This window comes from Rattus norvegicus, chromosome 9 (assembly GCF_021556685.1).
Source record: "Rattus norvegicus strain SHRSP/BbbUtx chromosome 9, alternate assembly SHRSP_T2T, whole genome shotgun sequence".
Taxonomy (NCBI): Eukaryota; Metazoa; Chordata; class Mammalia; order Rodentia; family Muridae; genus Rattus; species Rattus norvegicus.
In genome coordinates, this window is record NC_141542.1 from 22,773,141 (window position 1) to 22,789,302 (window position 16,162).

General features: G+C 41.3%; 1 protein-coding gene across 1 annotated transcript; it reads right to left on the reverse strand.

Moving 5' to 3' along the window:
• Window positions 1–1,391: 1,391 nt before the first annotated feature.
• On the reverse strand, window positions 1,392–9,680 carry LOC148003516 (disks large homolog 5-like). Its single transcript, XM_087568798.1, has 5 exons — window positions 9,531–9,680; window positions 8,644–8,803; window positions 7,182–7,313; window positions 6,330–6,513; window positions 1,392–2,189 (listed from the first exon to the last, which is right to left on the reverse strand). The coding sequence occupies exons 1-5, from the start codon at window positions 9,658–9,660 to the stop codon at window positions 2,184–2,186; spliced, it is 612 nt and encodes a 203-aa protein (XP_087424924.1). The 5' UTR covers window positions 9,661–9,680; the 3' UTR covers window positions 1,392–2,183.
• Window positions 9,681–16,162: the final 6,482 nt, after the last annotated feature.

Below are 16,162 nucleotides of genomic sequence, written 5' to 3' on the forward strand. Positions count from 1 at the left end.
CACAATATAAAACACACACATGGTATGCACTCATTGACAAGTGGATATTACCCCAAATGCTCGAATTCCCCAAGATTCACAGACCAAATCAAATTCAGGAAGGATGACCAAAGTGTTGATGCTTCACTCCTGCCTTTAAAGGAGAAGAAGAAACACTATTGAAGGGATGGGGAGGCAAAGTTTACCACAGCGCCTGGAGGAATGGCCATTCAGAGTCTACCCCACATGTGACCTATACATATACAGCCTTCAAACTAGATAACGTGGATGAAGCTAAGAGGTGTAGGCTGATAGGAACTAGATATAGATGTCTCCTGAGAGGCACAGCCAGAGCATGTCAAATACAGTGGCGAATGTTAGCAACAAACCATTGAACTGAGAACTAGACCTCAGTTGGAGGAATTACAGAAAGATTGAAAGAGCTGAAGGGACTTGCAACCCCATAAGGACAACCATGCCTGCCAAGCAGAGATCCCAGAGACTAAACCACTACCCAATCACTATACAGGGACTGTGCCATGGCCTCATCTGCATGTGTATCAGAGGATGGTCTTCTTGGGCACAAATGGAATGAGCAGCCCTTGGTCCTGCCTAGGCTGGGAAAGTGGATGGCTGGTGAAGGGAATACTTTTATAGCAGAGGTGGAGGGCGATGGTATTCAGACTTATTTCTGGAAAACAAGGAAGGAATAACATTTGAATTCGAAATGAAAAATATCCAACTAAAAATCAACAACAACAAAATGGTATTTTGAGCTTTGAATCAAAATAAGCCACAGTCAGGAAACAGAGAATTGTATGCCTATGGTTTTCTTCAAATATGCTCAGGGCCCAGGTAGGTTCTGGGTCCAGGCTGGACCAAGTAGGTTCCTGCCACTGACTGCTCTTCTATTCCTGTTTCCAGAGGCACCATGCAGATTAATATTGGACCAGAGATGTGGGCAGAGCTGGTCAGCAGTGGCTTTCTTTCCTGTGGTCTCAGGATTATCTGCATTCCTGGGTGTTCAGCATTTTCTGCCCCGGGATTTGGGTGCAGGATTCCCGATGGCTTTAAACTCCCTTATACCATGTTTATATGTCCTGGGAGGTGTTACAGAAAAATTAATGTTTATCCTATTAATTTGGTCAAAACTCTCATCGACAGAGTATAATTTAGAGGTAACTATATATTTGACAGCAAGCATACACAGTGGGTAATGTATGCATGATGAAGTTGAAATTCAGAGTTGGAAACACAGTGCACAGTGACTGTATAAATGCCTGTGAATCTCAGTCTGACTGGGAAGTGATTTGATGCCCAGTCCCCATGAGAATTCAGAGATCCATCCATCCCTGATAGCTGTGGGACTTCAGATGTTGACACTAATGATCAATAAAGAAGGTTCTTAAGAGTGAAGAGTTTGAGATTACTCCTTTATTGACCAGAATACATCCAATTTACTTGATAGTAACCAGATGCAGGTAGTCAATATATACAGTCTATATCCTTATCAAAATAGAAAAGCAAATGAACAAAACAACAACAACAGATTAATAACAAATCTTCAAATGAATAGAAGGAAAACCAAATAACCAAAACAATTAAAAATTAACCAAACTTTAAATAGAAGAATTGCGCTAATCATTCTTTTGCTGCTCCTTTTGCAGAATAGACTTATAGCCTGTGGCTTGCCTTGGAGACATAGTATACAAGCAGTTAGTGATGGTAACAATCTTTTCGAGAGGAGTGGAAGTAGGTCTGTTTTGTTGGAGTGGAGGTATTAAGGAAAAAGCCTACCAATACTGAGTATAAATGATATTACAGACTTTGTCACAAAGTCTTTCCAATATTGTGAACTGATCTCCACGAAACTCTTCTGGATGACCCATCAGGACAAGTACAAATTTACACGTGCACAGTCTTTCTGGATGACCAGCAGCTCTTGATTGATGTGCATCAGCACTTCTCTGAGTCCCTCAAAAAGTGCACACTTGTTGAAGAGGCTGAGGTGAAAGTACGGCCTATTCAATCCAAAGAAGTTAAACTAAAGGAGGAAAATGCAGTCCACAATTGCTATGGACACTACAGATGAGACGCAATAGTGGTGTATTTGCTGTGCACACTTAGTTCTCCTCCTGTAGCTCTTCTCTCCAAGGGAGATCTTGTCCTGGTCCGTGTCATGTTCGAGTTTCTGCTGGAGAATTTCAGACCTAGCAGAGCAATGGAATAAAGATTTATTGAGTGGTTGTCAATTCAGCTCTCCCTCTTACATCAGCTCTATTCAGTTGGACAATCCAGCATGACCCGTCAGCTGAGGTCAGTCCCTGCATCCCCAAGTGAAATAGAGTACCTACGCTTGGATTTATATCTCAGCTTTTAACACTGCTAGAATTTCAACTGTGGACTATGCACTGTGCTGGGATTAAGAGAAAAATGAGCATTTTTCCCCACTGGTCCAGGTATATGACATTGAATAATAACATTGTAGCTGGGTCGGAATCTGAGTTCAAGAGAGGTATGAGCAACCTAGAATACCATGTGGATTCCTTCTGGAGAACATGCCCAGAATTGAGGTAAAATTTCTGATTATGTTAGCACTGAAGGAACCTGTCTAGTTTCCATTTGTAACCACTGTATCTGCAAATACACAGAGAAGCCATCTCACATCAAATCCATGGGAATTGCATAGATCCTGTAATCACTGAGAATGTGCTCCATGCAAATCTTCCCAGCGTACACATGGACATTAAAGGTGCTTGTGATGTAGAAACAGAATAGCCCCCCTGTAAGTCTATGGCTAGTGTAAGGCAATTTGTGAGAGGACAGAAGAGAAAATGTCCTCAGATCTTTCCTGAGAGATCATAGGAAGAAAGGAGTAGAACATAGCAAGAAATACAGAGGATCATATATATTGTTTCATGGGCAAAATTCACATGAACTGTACCAGAACAATACTCTGAGTAGCTCCTTAGCTGCCTGAGGCTGAAATCCAGGTGGGGTGGTCATCCACCCAAAAAGGGTATTTATTTGGGAAGGATATTCAAATGGCTTCTTCCAGCCTGTGTTCCTACCTGAACATTAATGCTTAATGTAAAGATTCCCCAGGATTCGCTGGAGGTATAAAAACAAATGTTGAGTGTGATATGTACATAGTGGCCAGACCTATAGACAGCTCAGTCAGTGATGTGCTGTCCTCCCATAAACTGTCATAGACTCAGGGTTCTTTCCCCATTAACAATCTGGCTTAGCAAGTCCCAAAGGCTGTGTAGAGCTGTCTTGTTGCTGAGCAAAGGATCATATGTTGGTGGTGGACTAGACTCTTGTTCTTGTTCACTCTTTCAGACTTTCCCCAAAGTGTGCAACTTCTTCTAATCGGAGCTGTCTTTACCATAGCCTGAGTGACTTCATGCCCAAAGCTAGAATCATAGGAAATCTCCATAACCAGGATCCAAATCAACAAATTTTCTCCCCGTAATGTGATTGTTCCAGAGATAATTTGAATAAGTAAGTAAAAGCTTGCATGGATTATCTAACACTGAATCAGAATCTATGGAAGGGCTCCATCGTATGGTACACTTTTACTCCTTGGCTGATGGACGTCTGGATAGATTCTCCTTCAAGGTTACTCTGGGACCACTACAACATTGATGCTCCCTAGTTGCAATGGCAATACCTACTCCTTGTTGTGGAATCACTGGGTTAACTAAAACTTCTGTTCCACTTTCTGAACATGGCTTCTCATAGGGCTACCTGTTCTTACACTGTCAGACCCATTTGAAGCTCATCATTACTCCTAACCCATTGAGGCTGAAATTAACTGAGAGAAAATGATGTTGATCGACAGCACTTGCAGAATGCTACACAGATAACATAGAGGAGCGCTTTGGATTAACTGTGCACCTAAAGGGGTTCCTGAAACTGCCCTGTTCTTGCACCACAGCATAGCTATGGGACTTTTTCTGGATGACGATACAATTCCAAGCAACTCAAATTCTCAATGAATAAAATCCAAGCCAAACTCCTAGGGGAAGTTGTAGTGTGCCAAGGTAGCTCGAAAGAAATGGTAGCAGACAATGTGGAAAGCAACCTTGGAGAAGACACAGTGAGTGACATAAGCTTCCAGTGGGCTTTCACAATTCACAAAGAACAGAGAAGCAGAATAAACTCATGGATTTTATAGAGAAGCCTTGCCCTTACCTTCCAGTACTCCATTCCTTTGATGTGCTCCAAAGGATTTCAATGCAGATCAGTAGTTTTGCCCCTAATCACTTGAAAATCTAACTTTACAGGTGTTTTTGTGTCCTCTTTTTGGGGGTTGCATTTCTAAAGGATTGTAGTGTCCTGTTTCTACACCATAACAAAAAGGGACCTGCAAGCTCTAGGCCTGCAATTTGTTACCCCTGTGAAACAGGACTCACTTGAACATATTTCCACTCCTCCCCCAGACTTCACAAGATAATTCTGTTCTGAAATTTTTGGAAATAGAATAAATTAGTAATTTAAGAGTCCTTTTGCTGTACAGAGCTAGATGGAGATGCCAAATGACTGGGCCGCTCTATTTCATGTTTCATGGATGTAAAGTGAACGCTTAGAGTACTTTTCTCATGAAACTTGGAAATAGAGGGAAACACACGTTCACTACTGCAAACACACACACACACACACACACACACACACATATATATACCCACACACACACCACACACACACACACACACAAACACAGACACACAGATACATTCTCGCATGCACAAATGAAAACTTTGCTCTTATGCAGCACATTTCCTGTTGAGTGAGGAATTAGTGGGAACAATGCTGTGTACAAGTCTCTTAGACTCAACAAGATGTGCTGCCCTGGCCTGTACTCATTTCCACTTCAGGAAACCTTTCTATGCAGATACTTGCTGGTCCGACAAGTAAGTTACATGTTCTGCACAGATAGCCTAAACAACACAACATCAAATCCCCAAGAGAGAGATTTCTAGGAAAAGACTCCATCGAGCTCTATGCTGACTCATCATAGGCCCCTCACTAAAACTACCCTGTTTCCTTCATAGAAGACTTTGGAAGCATCAGAGAAGACAGTAACTCATGGTCAGTTACCAGGAACATTTCATCACATTAGAGTTCCTGTGTTATTAAAACAACCTCAGTGTCAGTCAGAAAACGGCTAAATAAATAACATACAGTGAATTTTCTGAAATGCAGCACTGTGTACAATATTGAGAGGGAATCTATCCTGAAAGAATGCAGTGCCCATGATATAGTCAGCAAAGCAATGTCAGCAGAGGGTTGCACTCTAGGATTCCATGCAATATCATGGTGAAGCCAATAAGACAATCCAGAATCTTCCCGGGGGATAACTCTGTTCAGGTAAAGTGAAGAAATCTAATCCTTATTTTTAAAATAGCTGAATGGTTTAAGAATGTGTTGAGACAAATAAGAGAGGGGGCTCCACTTGACACTGGACGAATGATGCAAAGACTGCTGGCCAGCACAAAACAGGAAGCTTCATGTTTGTTGAGAGAACTAGGCTTAAAGGACTAAGTTAGATAATGACTGGACAAAACTGCATGTCATGAACTGGCCTCCCCGCATGCTCCCTAAGATGCAGGTCAGCACAGCAATGCAACTTTCTTGGTGAGAATTGGGGGTACATACAGATAACTTTGTTCTTGAAGTCTCAAGTCTCTCATGCCAACCCTCAGCCTTTGAGAAACCTTTTCCACGTCCTTGCTCTTCTAACCAGCTTCAGGTTGTAAGGCCCAGTTATGAACTCTCCAGGAGCACTCAAATAAGACAGGACTGACATGCTGATACATAGGCTTTGTAGTTACCCAAGATCTATGAAGCATGAAGACACCATCTTCATATACAGGGACATGAGGGGAGGAAGAACAAAAGCCACCACAAATGACAATGAGAACCATTTCTTTGGCATTTCCACCAGGCTCTCCTCCTTGAAAACTACTTACTTCCTGAGTCTCACACCATCCCTGAAAAGAAAATGAGCTCCAGGCTTTTGCTTCATCCCTCAAAGCCCTGTTCTAGTCTAAAAGGGACTCACACATAGCACCCTCCATACATAATGGCTTGTAGTGCTGTGCTGTGTGATCAACCTATCTCCCTTAATAAACTGCAGATTCTCGAAGAGCAGGAGCATTTGCTTTCCAAACATGCAGTTTCTTGAAAAGGGGCTATCTCCACAGAAAGCCTTGTAAACCATCACATGAATGAACACTTGGATGAGACCTAGGACAGGACATGGATTAGTCAATAGACAGTTACATTGGTTTGTCTATGGTTATGGTAAGACCTGAGGACAACCTGACCCTGAGCCCTAACCCTACCTGCTGTTGCTTGGCTCTGGGGTCACAGATGTTCATTCCGGCCTCTTCACAGAACCTCTTTGTCTCCACAGAGGATGCTGGCAGTTCAGTCTGCTCCACCAGCAGTTCTCTCTTCTCATTCAGCAAAATCTGTATATTGTTCTTCAATTGAGCTTGTTCACGCAGGAGCTGGGAGTGCCTCACGCTGAACCACAAACAAAAAATGGTAAATCCCAGCCAGCTTCTATTTGCCTGTCACTCATGCAAGTCTAGTCATCCCTTCAAGTGTCCTCATCCTCAGAAATCCCCAGAATAGAGCCACACTATACAGGTTAGCACCAATTAGAGGAGGTCAAATCCAGAATCCACATTCCACATGAATCAAAGTACTTCTGAAAATCCTGACACTAAGACGGTTTATATGAATCAAGGAAGAAGAGATGGTCCATAAGGGAGCTCGTATGTCCATGGTATGGTGAAACCATCTTCACGTTGTGGGGAAAGCTCCTCTGAGGGGTAGTTGATGACCCAATAGCTGTACAATCTTTCCATGTGTTTCTCATGGATCACAGATATTTAAATCTCCTGTCAGAGTCCTAGAGATTCAGAATTGATTGATATTCCCATCATGGTGCAAACCTTTTCTATCTAGAGGATCTTTAACGGGGAAAATAACAATTGGAGGGTCTTCGGCACCCTTCACATGTACAACAACTGAGTCCAAGAGCTACAAATCCAAGACTCTTGCCAGGAGGCAGGCTTCTTGTTAAGAGTCAGACACTACAGAACCAGAGCCCTGACTTTTGTTAAAGTCATACAGGACAGAAGCATTCCCTGCCTAGTGCTGGTTTCTCATCTCTGTCAGCGACTCACCGGTAGGAACTGTTCACTTGTATGAGCTCCTTGTACCTCTCCATGGCATCACTTATTGAGTTGGTCATCATTTGCATAGCCATCATTCTCATCTCATGTTCGGATTGAAGGACTGGCAATTCGACGTGCAGCCTGGGTTAGGTCATGGCCAAAGGAACAAATAATGTTTTGAACTCACGATTTCAGAATTAGGTGAAATGTAAATAAAAATGTATAATAAAAAATTTCAAATTCAAGGAATGTTGGAAGGGAAGAAAATGGCAAAGTCAAAAACCAGACCAAAACCCAACAGTGAGACTCAATCCACAGAAAATATTTCTCTGTAAATAAGCAAACATTTGTTTTGAAATAAGGACTCCTTGGAATCCTGAGAGATATGGTTCTGCAAAGACTCACTATATAGGAGGGGGCAGAGCCTGAGAGCTGCCTGTTTGGTAATAACAACTGTCAAGACCACAGTGACCATTTCTAGGTCACAATAAACAATCCCTGGATAGTTAAAAAAATAAAAAACTAAAGACCAAAGCAGGTGAAACAAATTAGGTGAAATCAGACTGTTCTCTCTATTACTTAAACTCAGTATGTACCACATACTTGCTCCTTCAAAGTATTTGTACTGGTTAAGTTTATTATCCTGGGCACAGGACAACAGAGCCACGGTACCAGTTGGAGGGACCTGACCTTCAAGAGCTGGCAAGGCGAGCATGATGGAATTGACTAGTTCAGGAAGAAGATTCCCCCAGTCTGTGCCACAGCTTTGGGCCCAAGAGAAAGCTGTGATGACATTTCTCTTGTTTTGAAAGCAGGTATACTCAATCCTTTGTTTCTATCGTTACATGAATTCCCAGAGGGCATAACTAAGTTTGACCAGGAAGAGGATTTATAGCACCTCCTCCCCTCGGGAGAGTCCTGGGTGCCACCAAGGTATACAGAAGGAGCAAAGTGCTCTGTTGATCAGTGTGGGCCTCCACGTAATCATCACTATCATGACCTGCAAACTGTTGATCAACCAAATCCTCAGACCCCATCAAAGGTCCCAGACGTCCTGATCCTGAGTAAAACACCACATATACTTCCACATACATACATACCAACCCATATCCAAACACATTTAGAATGTCAACTACATGCATGGAGGTGCCATAGAATCAGTGTATAATGAACAAATTCAGAGGAAAGAGTGATGACGTGCAGGCATTTCATTCACACACACAGTTGCAGCAAGTGTGACAAGGTCCTTCCAGCTGATGACAGAACCAACGCTAATCCAAGAGGCTCAGGGTCAAGTACAAAAGAGGTTGACCCTAAACACACAGCACCTAGCTTATCTCACAAGCAAATGCCTGCCAAAGCTCCTTAAAATCCAGGATGAGAGGTGAAACTTTCTCGTGCTATGAGTAAATCTTGAGGTAGCAGAGAGAAAGCGCAAGACAGTGAACAGGTTACTGGGCATAATGACTACCTGTGGTCCCACTCATCATAGATATAAAGATCCAGGATTTGATAAAGTTCATCCCTCTCGAATTGACACTTCTGGATTTCAAATTTGAGTTCCTCCAGTTCCTTTAGACACTCCTCTTGCTTACTGATGACATTTTGGGATGATGCCTTCCTATCAAAACCTGTAGACAGATAAACCCAAGTGAATTTGCATATTTGATGGCCCATGGGCAGAAAAGGTCATTCTGAATCCGAAAAGGAGGTTGAGGAAGGGGAAATGGTAGAGACTGGGTGAATCCCTGGAAGAGCAGAAAAGCTTTCTTAAAGGTTGATTCTTAAGCTATGTCCCTCTTCCCAACCTCTAATGCCATACACGTGCCACACTCACTATTACACAACCCCCGGCACTGAAAGTTATAATATGACTGAGACATAAACATCTGCGATAATGTTATCTCACATCAGATGTGGTGCAGATAATCCTGGAGTTCATAATGACTTCATAATGCTTAGCACCATCAAGCTCTAACCAAGTGTGGTCCAGCCCAAAGTGTCTGAGAACTCAATTCATGACTAGGGGTGCATCCTTCCTTGTTCTCGCCATCAGACACTTATGTAACCTACAGTAATCTAGAGGATGAAGTGCTTCAACTCCCAACCATGGATGGTCACATTGTTAATCTCACAGTGCCTCCTGCTATTCGTTGACACTCACAGTTAAAAAGTTTCAAGAAAAGACACTGAAGTCTTAAAACTTTATGGCTTTCTCTCAAATTAAAGATCAGGAACTCCTGACTCTTGGTTTGCCTTTGAAAAATCCCAAGGCTCCTGCTTTTAAGGCCTAGTCTTAGAAGGCACATCTCAAACCTACCTCCTTGAGGATGTTCCCCAACTCTGCCCAGGACTCACCAAGCCTTCCCCAGAATGATTTCCTCCTTCCTGTGTCACTAGAGAGGGGGTCAGCTTCTCTCTGACCTGGTGTGATCTCTCCTTGATCAACACTTTCCTTCCGAAATAGCCTGAGCAGCTGGCGAAACATGCCTGCTTGTGAACCCCAAGGGAACTGAAGTAATATCCCAAAGGCAGTTGGTGTCACCACAACACTGGTGACATCACAGAAGATTCTAGGGATCTCTTAGATACAATAGAGTGTCCAGTGAACGGCTTACTGGTGATGTCACTGGAAAGTTCTATGGCCTACCTACTAACCAGCTTTCCCCACACTGATGAATTTATGTGGGCACCCTTTCCTCCAGTCTCCCATGTGTCACTGGGAATACCATTTGGCAACCTCTATTTCAAAGCTAGATATGTCTCTCTGCTTCATTAGAAGTCAACAATGCTTTTGATGGGGAGGGTTGCTTACAACCCTGAATTGGAGAACAGAGTTTTCTTAGCACCCAAATCTCTAGGGACCAAGGAAGAGGGAGATTTTTCTTAAAAGTAAATCAACTACTTGAGACAATGCATGTGACACACATTTCCATTCCTAAGCTTTTCCCTTTTTCTGGAGGCCAATATATTTCTTCTATACCTCTGAGTGTATAAAACCTGAAAATATTTGCTTACTGTGCAGTCCTTGACAGCCAACATTGTTTCCATTTACATATCCATGTATTTCACAAAATCAATGGTCTATAATCCTATTTTTTTTGCAATAAAAACTCCTTTTCCTTGGGAACATAGGGATCAACTACAGGGCATATATAAAATAATAAATTTCTCTTTCTTTTATATATTATGTAGGACATCCTCCCTTTCTCAAATATAACAAGACAATTAAATTGGACATCAGTGAGCAAATGTCAACCTGGACTTTGTGTTACTAAATTGTAACTACATAGCCATCACTTCTCCAATATCATTCTTCCTGAATAGCCAAGTCTAGGCATGAGAATATTGGGGGCTGCACCATGATCTTTTCCTTCTAGCAAACATAAGAATCAGGAGGACGGGAAGGGAGTGGAATGGTCTGAGTTCAGGTTGAACCTCAATTTTAATGGGTCCAAAAGTTCAGGAGGTTGTCCATTTGGCATTGTTATATATGGATTCTGTCTTCCTATCCTAGTTGTTTTAATTCCACCTGAATGTGTGCTATACTGCCACCCCATCTCACAGATGTAAGATTGAAAATCATGTTTGACCTTTCTGGGAAGTGCTCTGTCTTTTACTACCATCTGGAGTTACACAACATCACTATACAAAGCTCAGAAGAGAGGGGTGCAGATGTGCGCGCCTTAGAAGTTGAGGATCTTTTCTTCTGATTAGGGCACTTATGTGTCCTATGTAATTTTCCCCTTGTTCTTTTACTAATGATGGCTGACTACTTTCCTGGCCTGAGGTAAACTGGAGTCCAATCTTTTGGATTACCGAAGCTTCTATTTTTAAGATGACAGGCCCACCAAGGGTCCTACTGCATACAGAAGGTATGAATAGTCTCATGGGCTGGAGTAAGTTAAAAAGGTCTGTGACAACAAAGAACTGATTAAGAAAACAAGAGCCCAGCTGCTCATCAAGATCACAGTTGTATGATAGTAAGAAAATGTGAATAGGCATCAGGTGAAAAGATAAATTAATTAGGAGGTCATAGGCCTAGAAGGGGTAGCCTTTGCTCTCAGTGGAGCTGCCATTCTTTCTGCCATTCCTCGCCCTCTGCCACAGGACCAGAGACTTCCCCAAACAACTGGCTGTCTTTGCCAAAGACCTGGCAGGGCTTCTCCCTATAGAATAGGAAATGCAGAGTCCTTGAGGACTCACCAAGAGGTCTCCTCCACACAGGTTCCTTGTTGTCAAAGGGAAATGTTCCTGCAGAATCCTGCCATTGCATCAGGAATTTCAACCTGGCTGCTCTTGGTCCAGCTCACTGGATGCAGGCCTGAGGCCCAGGGGTATCTGGGGAAAGAAGCAGCAGGCACTACCTCACAGCTCTCTCTTTGTTGGATGCAACTGCTAGGACTGAGATGGGATTTTTGTTTCTTTGTGTGTTTATTAGAAATACCTACAAACCTGATTAAAGTTGTAACATGCCTTCATACCCAGCGTGCAGAATGTTTTTACATCGTTGTTGTTCCTGTTTTATGTTTGGATTTTGTTTTTTCATCCCCTCAGGAAATTTCCCTGTACTTAGAATGTTAAGCATGTGCTCAGGAAGGATCGATTATTAAAGTTTGGCAAGGCTTTTGTTCTCAGTATCCACTCCACAGATGTTGCCATTACTTACTTTCAAATAAGAAAACAGTTATAGAGAAGTAAATTAACCTGTAAGCTATCACAGAAGAAACACATCATGATTGTGGAGTGGAACCCCAGTATTTTGTATTTCCTAAGTTATTTTTATTTTAAACCTTTTTATTGGATTTTTTGGGTACATTTCATTTTTTTCTAAATCCTTAAAGGTATCTTTTATTCCTCTCATGCCATTTACAAGGTGGAATTTCACCTGTGATTGTTAGTCCAGATAGTTTGGTCAATGGCTTAGATATCACCCTGGCCTAGTTTCCTTGGCATAAGCTGAGTTAGAAGCAGACTCAAAGGTTCAGGACTCAACAAATAATGAATTCCACTACATCTGGATACCTAGCTGTATTTCCATTCACTATTTAAAAAAAAAGATGCGGTTCATTAACGTGTAAAAATTTTCTCAAGTATATTAAAGTGTTTACATGGTCATACAGTTTTTCAAATACCTGGCATTCATCTTTTTCCAAATCCTAAAATTTTTTTCTTATTCACATTTTCTTTTTTTGATTATTTCTTAGTATTATTATCATTTTTAAAGTTTTAGTTTTTTAATAGATATATATTTTTCATTCAAACATTATTCCCTTTCCCAGCTTTTGGTCGATAAGCTGCCCTGCCGTGCCCTCTCCCATATGTATGGTCCCCCAATCCACGCCACTTAGAAACCACTTCCTGGACATTCCCCTGCACTGACGGTCCCACCTTGTTAAGAACAAGGGCTTCCCCTTCCACAGGTGCCCCAACAAGGCTATTCTCTCCTACATATGCAGTTGGACCCCTGGGTCAGTCCATGTATAGTCTTTTGCTAGTGCTTTATTTGGTTGGCATTGCTGTTCTTATGAGGTTGCAAGCCCTTCGACTCTTTGAATCCTTCCTCTCATTCCCATAAAGGGTGTCCTGTTCTCAGTTCAGTAGTTTACTGCCAGCACTGACCTCTTTATTTGACATTCCCTGGATGTGTCTCTCAGGGGAGATGTATATCCGGTCCCTTTCAGTAAGCACTTTTTAGCTTCATCAATCTTGCCTAGTTTTGGTGACTGTATATATATGGGCCACATGTGGGGCAGACTCTGAATGGCTGTTCCTTCAGTCTCTGCTTTAGATTTGGCCTCCATATCCCCTCCTATGGATATTTTTGTTCCCCTATTTTAAGAAGGAGTGGGAGCATCTGCACTTTGGTCATCCTTCTTCTTGAGTTTCCTGAGATCTGTAGATTGCATCTTGGGTAATTCGAGGTTTTGGTCAATATCCACTTATCAATGAGTGCATACTGTCAATGAGGGGTGCTGAGTACCTGGAAGAGAATGAGGGACAAGAGATGTGAAGGACTCCAAGATAAGAGTCTGATCAAGGTGACAATTTTATTTTTCCCCAAGGCTGAATTTGTACCATAAAAAGGGTAAGAGAGAGGAGAGAAGTAAGAAACATTTACCCACGCCAAGGACACAATATTCATGTGGTCAGGGAATCGGCTGATGTTGACAAGTTGTCAGAAAGGTCACAGGTTTGTCATATCTATTAGTCAGCAGGATGTTGGTTTTTCAGAAAGGTTACAGGTCATGACATTAGGTATCTTAATGTCACACGTTATCATATGATTATTCATCTTGACCACCACATTTGTATTAGTCTTCTGCAGCTGGCTGGGGATTTTCCATGAACCCAGTCATACTTAATGCTAACCATAATAATAACATCAATAATGGAGGGCTTCAAGGCCATCGCTCCCAACAGCATACCAAGTGTGTTTTTCTGTGATTGGATTACCTTACTGTGGATGATATTTTCTAGTTCTTTCCATTTGCCTATGAATTGAACGTAGCATTGTTTTTGATAGCTGAGTGGTACTCCATTGTGTAGATGTACCACATTTTTCGAATCCATTCCTCTGTTGAAGGGCATCTGGGTTCATTCCAGTTTCTGGCTATTATGAATAAGGCTGTTATAAACTTAGTGCAGCGTGTATGCTGTTATATGTTGGAGCATCTTTTGGGTACATGCCCAGGACAGGTATAGCTGTGACCTCAGGTAGTGCAATATCCAATTTTCTGAGGAACCTTCAGACTGATTTCCAGAGTGCTTGTACCAGTTTGCAATCCCAGCAACAATGGAGGAGTGTTCCTCTTTCTCCACATCCTCGCCAGCATCTGTTGTCACCTGAGTTTTTGATCTTAGCCATCCTGACTGGTGTGAGGTGGATTCTTAGGGTTGTTTTGATTTGAATTTCCCTGATGACTCAGGATGTTGGGCATTTCTTTAGGTCCTTTTCAGCTGTTCGATCGTCCTCAGCTGAGAATGTTTCCTTTAGCTCCGAACCCCATTTATTAACAGGGGTGTTTGGCTCTCCGTACTCTAACTTCTTGTGTTTTGTGTATACTTTGGATATTAGCCCTCCATCAGATGCAGGATTGGTAAAGATTCTTTCCCAATCTCTTGGTTGCCTTTTTGTCCTAATGACACTCTCCTTTGCCTTACAGAAGCTTTTCAGTTTTATGAGGTCCCATTTGTCGATTCTTGATCTTAAAGCATAAGCCATTGGTATTTTGTTCAGGAAATTTTCCTTAGTGCTCTTGTCTTCCAGATTCTTCCCTACTTTTTTCTATTAATTTTAGTGTATCTGGTTTGATGTGGAGGCCCTTGATCCACTTGGACTTAAGCTTTGTACAGGGTAATAAGAATGGGTCAACTTGCATTCTTGTACATGCTGACCTCCTGTTGAACCAGCACCATTTGTTAAAAATGCTATGTTTCTTCCATTGGATGCTTTAACTCCTTTGTCAAAGATCAAATGACCATAGGTATGTGGGTTCTTTTCTGTGTCTTCAATTATGTTCCACTGACTGCCTGTCTGTATGCCAATACCATACAAACTATTGCTCTGTAATACTGCTTGAGGTCAGAGATGGTGATTCCCCCAGAAGTTCTTTTATTGTTGAGTATAGTTTTGCTATCCTGGGTTTTATGTTATACCAAATGACGGCAAATTACACTTTCTACGTTTATAAAGAATTGAGTAGGAATATTGGTGGTGATGGCATTGAATCTGTAGATTGTGTTTGGCAAAATGGCCATTTTTTACCATATTCATCCTGCCAATCTATGAGCATGGGAGATCTTTCCATCTTCTGAGACCTTCTTCAATTTCTTCAGAGATTTGAAGTTCTTGTCATACAGATTTTTTACTTGCTTGGTTCAAGTAACAGCAAGTTATTTTATATTATTTGGGACTGTTGTGAAGGGTGTCATTTCCTTAATTTCTTTCTCAGCCTGTTTACCCTTTAAGTAGAGAATGGCTACTGAATTGTTTGAGTTAATTTTATACTTGGACAGTTTGCTGAAATTGTTGATCAGGTTAAGTAGTTCTCTGATGGAATTTTGGTGTTGCTTAAATATACTATAATATCATCTTCAAATATTAGTGTTTTGACTTCATCCCTTCTAATTTTCATCCCTTTAACCTACTTTCATTGTTTGATTGCTATGGCTAGGACTTTAAGTACCACATTGAAAAAGTAGGGAGAGAGTGGGCAGCCTTGTCTAGTCCCTGATTTTAGTGGGATTCCTTCAATTTTCTCAGTTTAGTATGATGTTAGCTACTGGTTTGATGTATTCTGCATTTTCCTATATTTAGATATGGGCCTTGAATTCCTGATCTTTCCAGGACTTTATTAATGAAAGGGTATTGAATTTTACCAAATGATTTCTCAGCATCTAATAAAATGGTCATGTGGGTTTTTTTCCTTTGAGTTTGTTTATATGGTGAATTTCGTTGATGAATTTCTGTATATTAAACCATCCCTGCATCCTTGCCATGAGGCCTACTTGATCATGATGGATGATTGTTTGGATGTGTTCTTGGACTCAGTTTGCAAGAATTTTATTGAGCATTTTTGCATCAATATTCATAAATCAAATAGGTCTGAATTTCCCTATCTTTGTTGTATCTTTGTGTGGTTTAGGTATAAGAGTAATTGTGGCTTCATAGAAGGAATTTGGTAGTGCTCTGTCTGTTTCTATTTTGCAGAATAGTTTGGGCAGTATTGGTATGAATTCTTCTATGAAGGTCTGATAGAATTCTGCACTAAATCCATCTGGTCCTGGGCTCTTTTTGGATTGGAGATGTATAATAACAGTTTCTATGTCTTTATGAGTATGGGGTTGTTTAGATGGTTTATTTGTTCCTGATTTAACTGTGGTACCTGGTATCTGTATAGAAAATTGTCCATTTCCTCCACATTTTCTAGTTTTGTTGAATAAGTTTTTGTAGTAGGATCTGATGATCTTTTTAATTTCTTCAGATT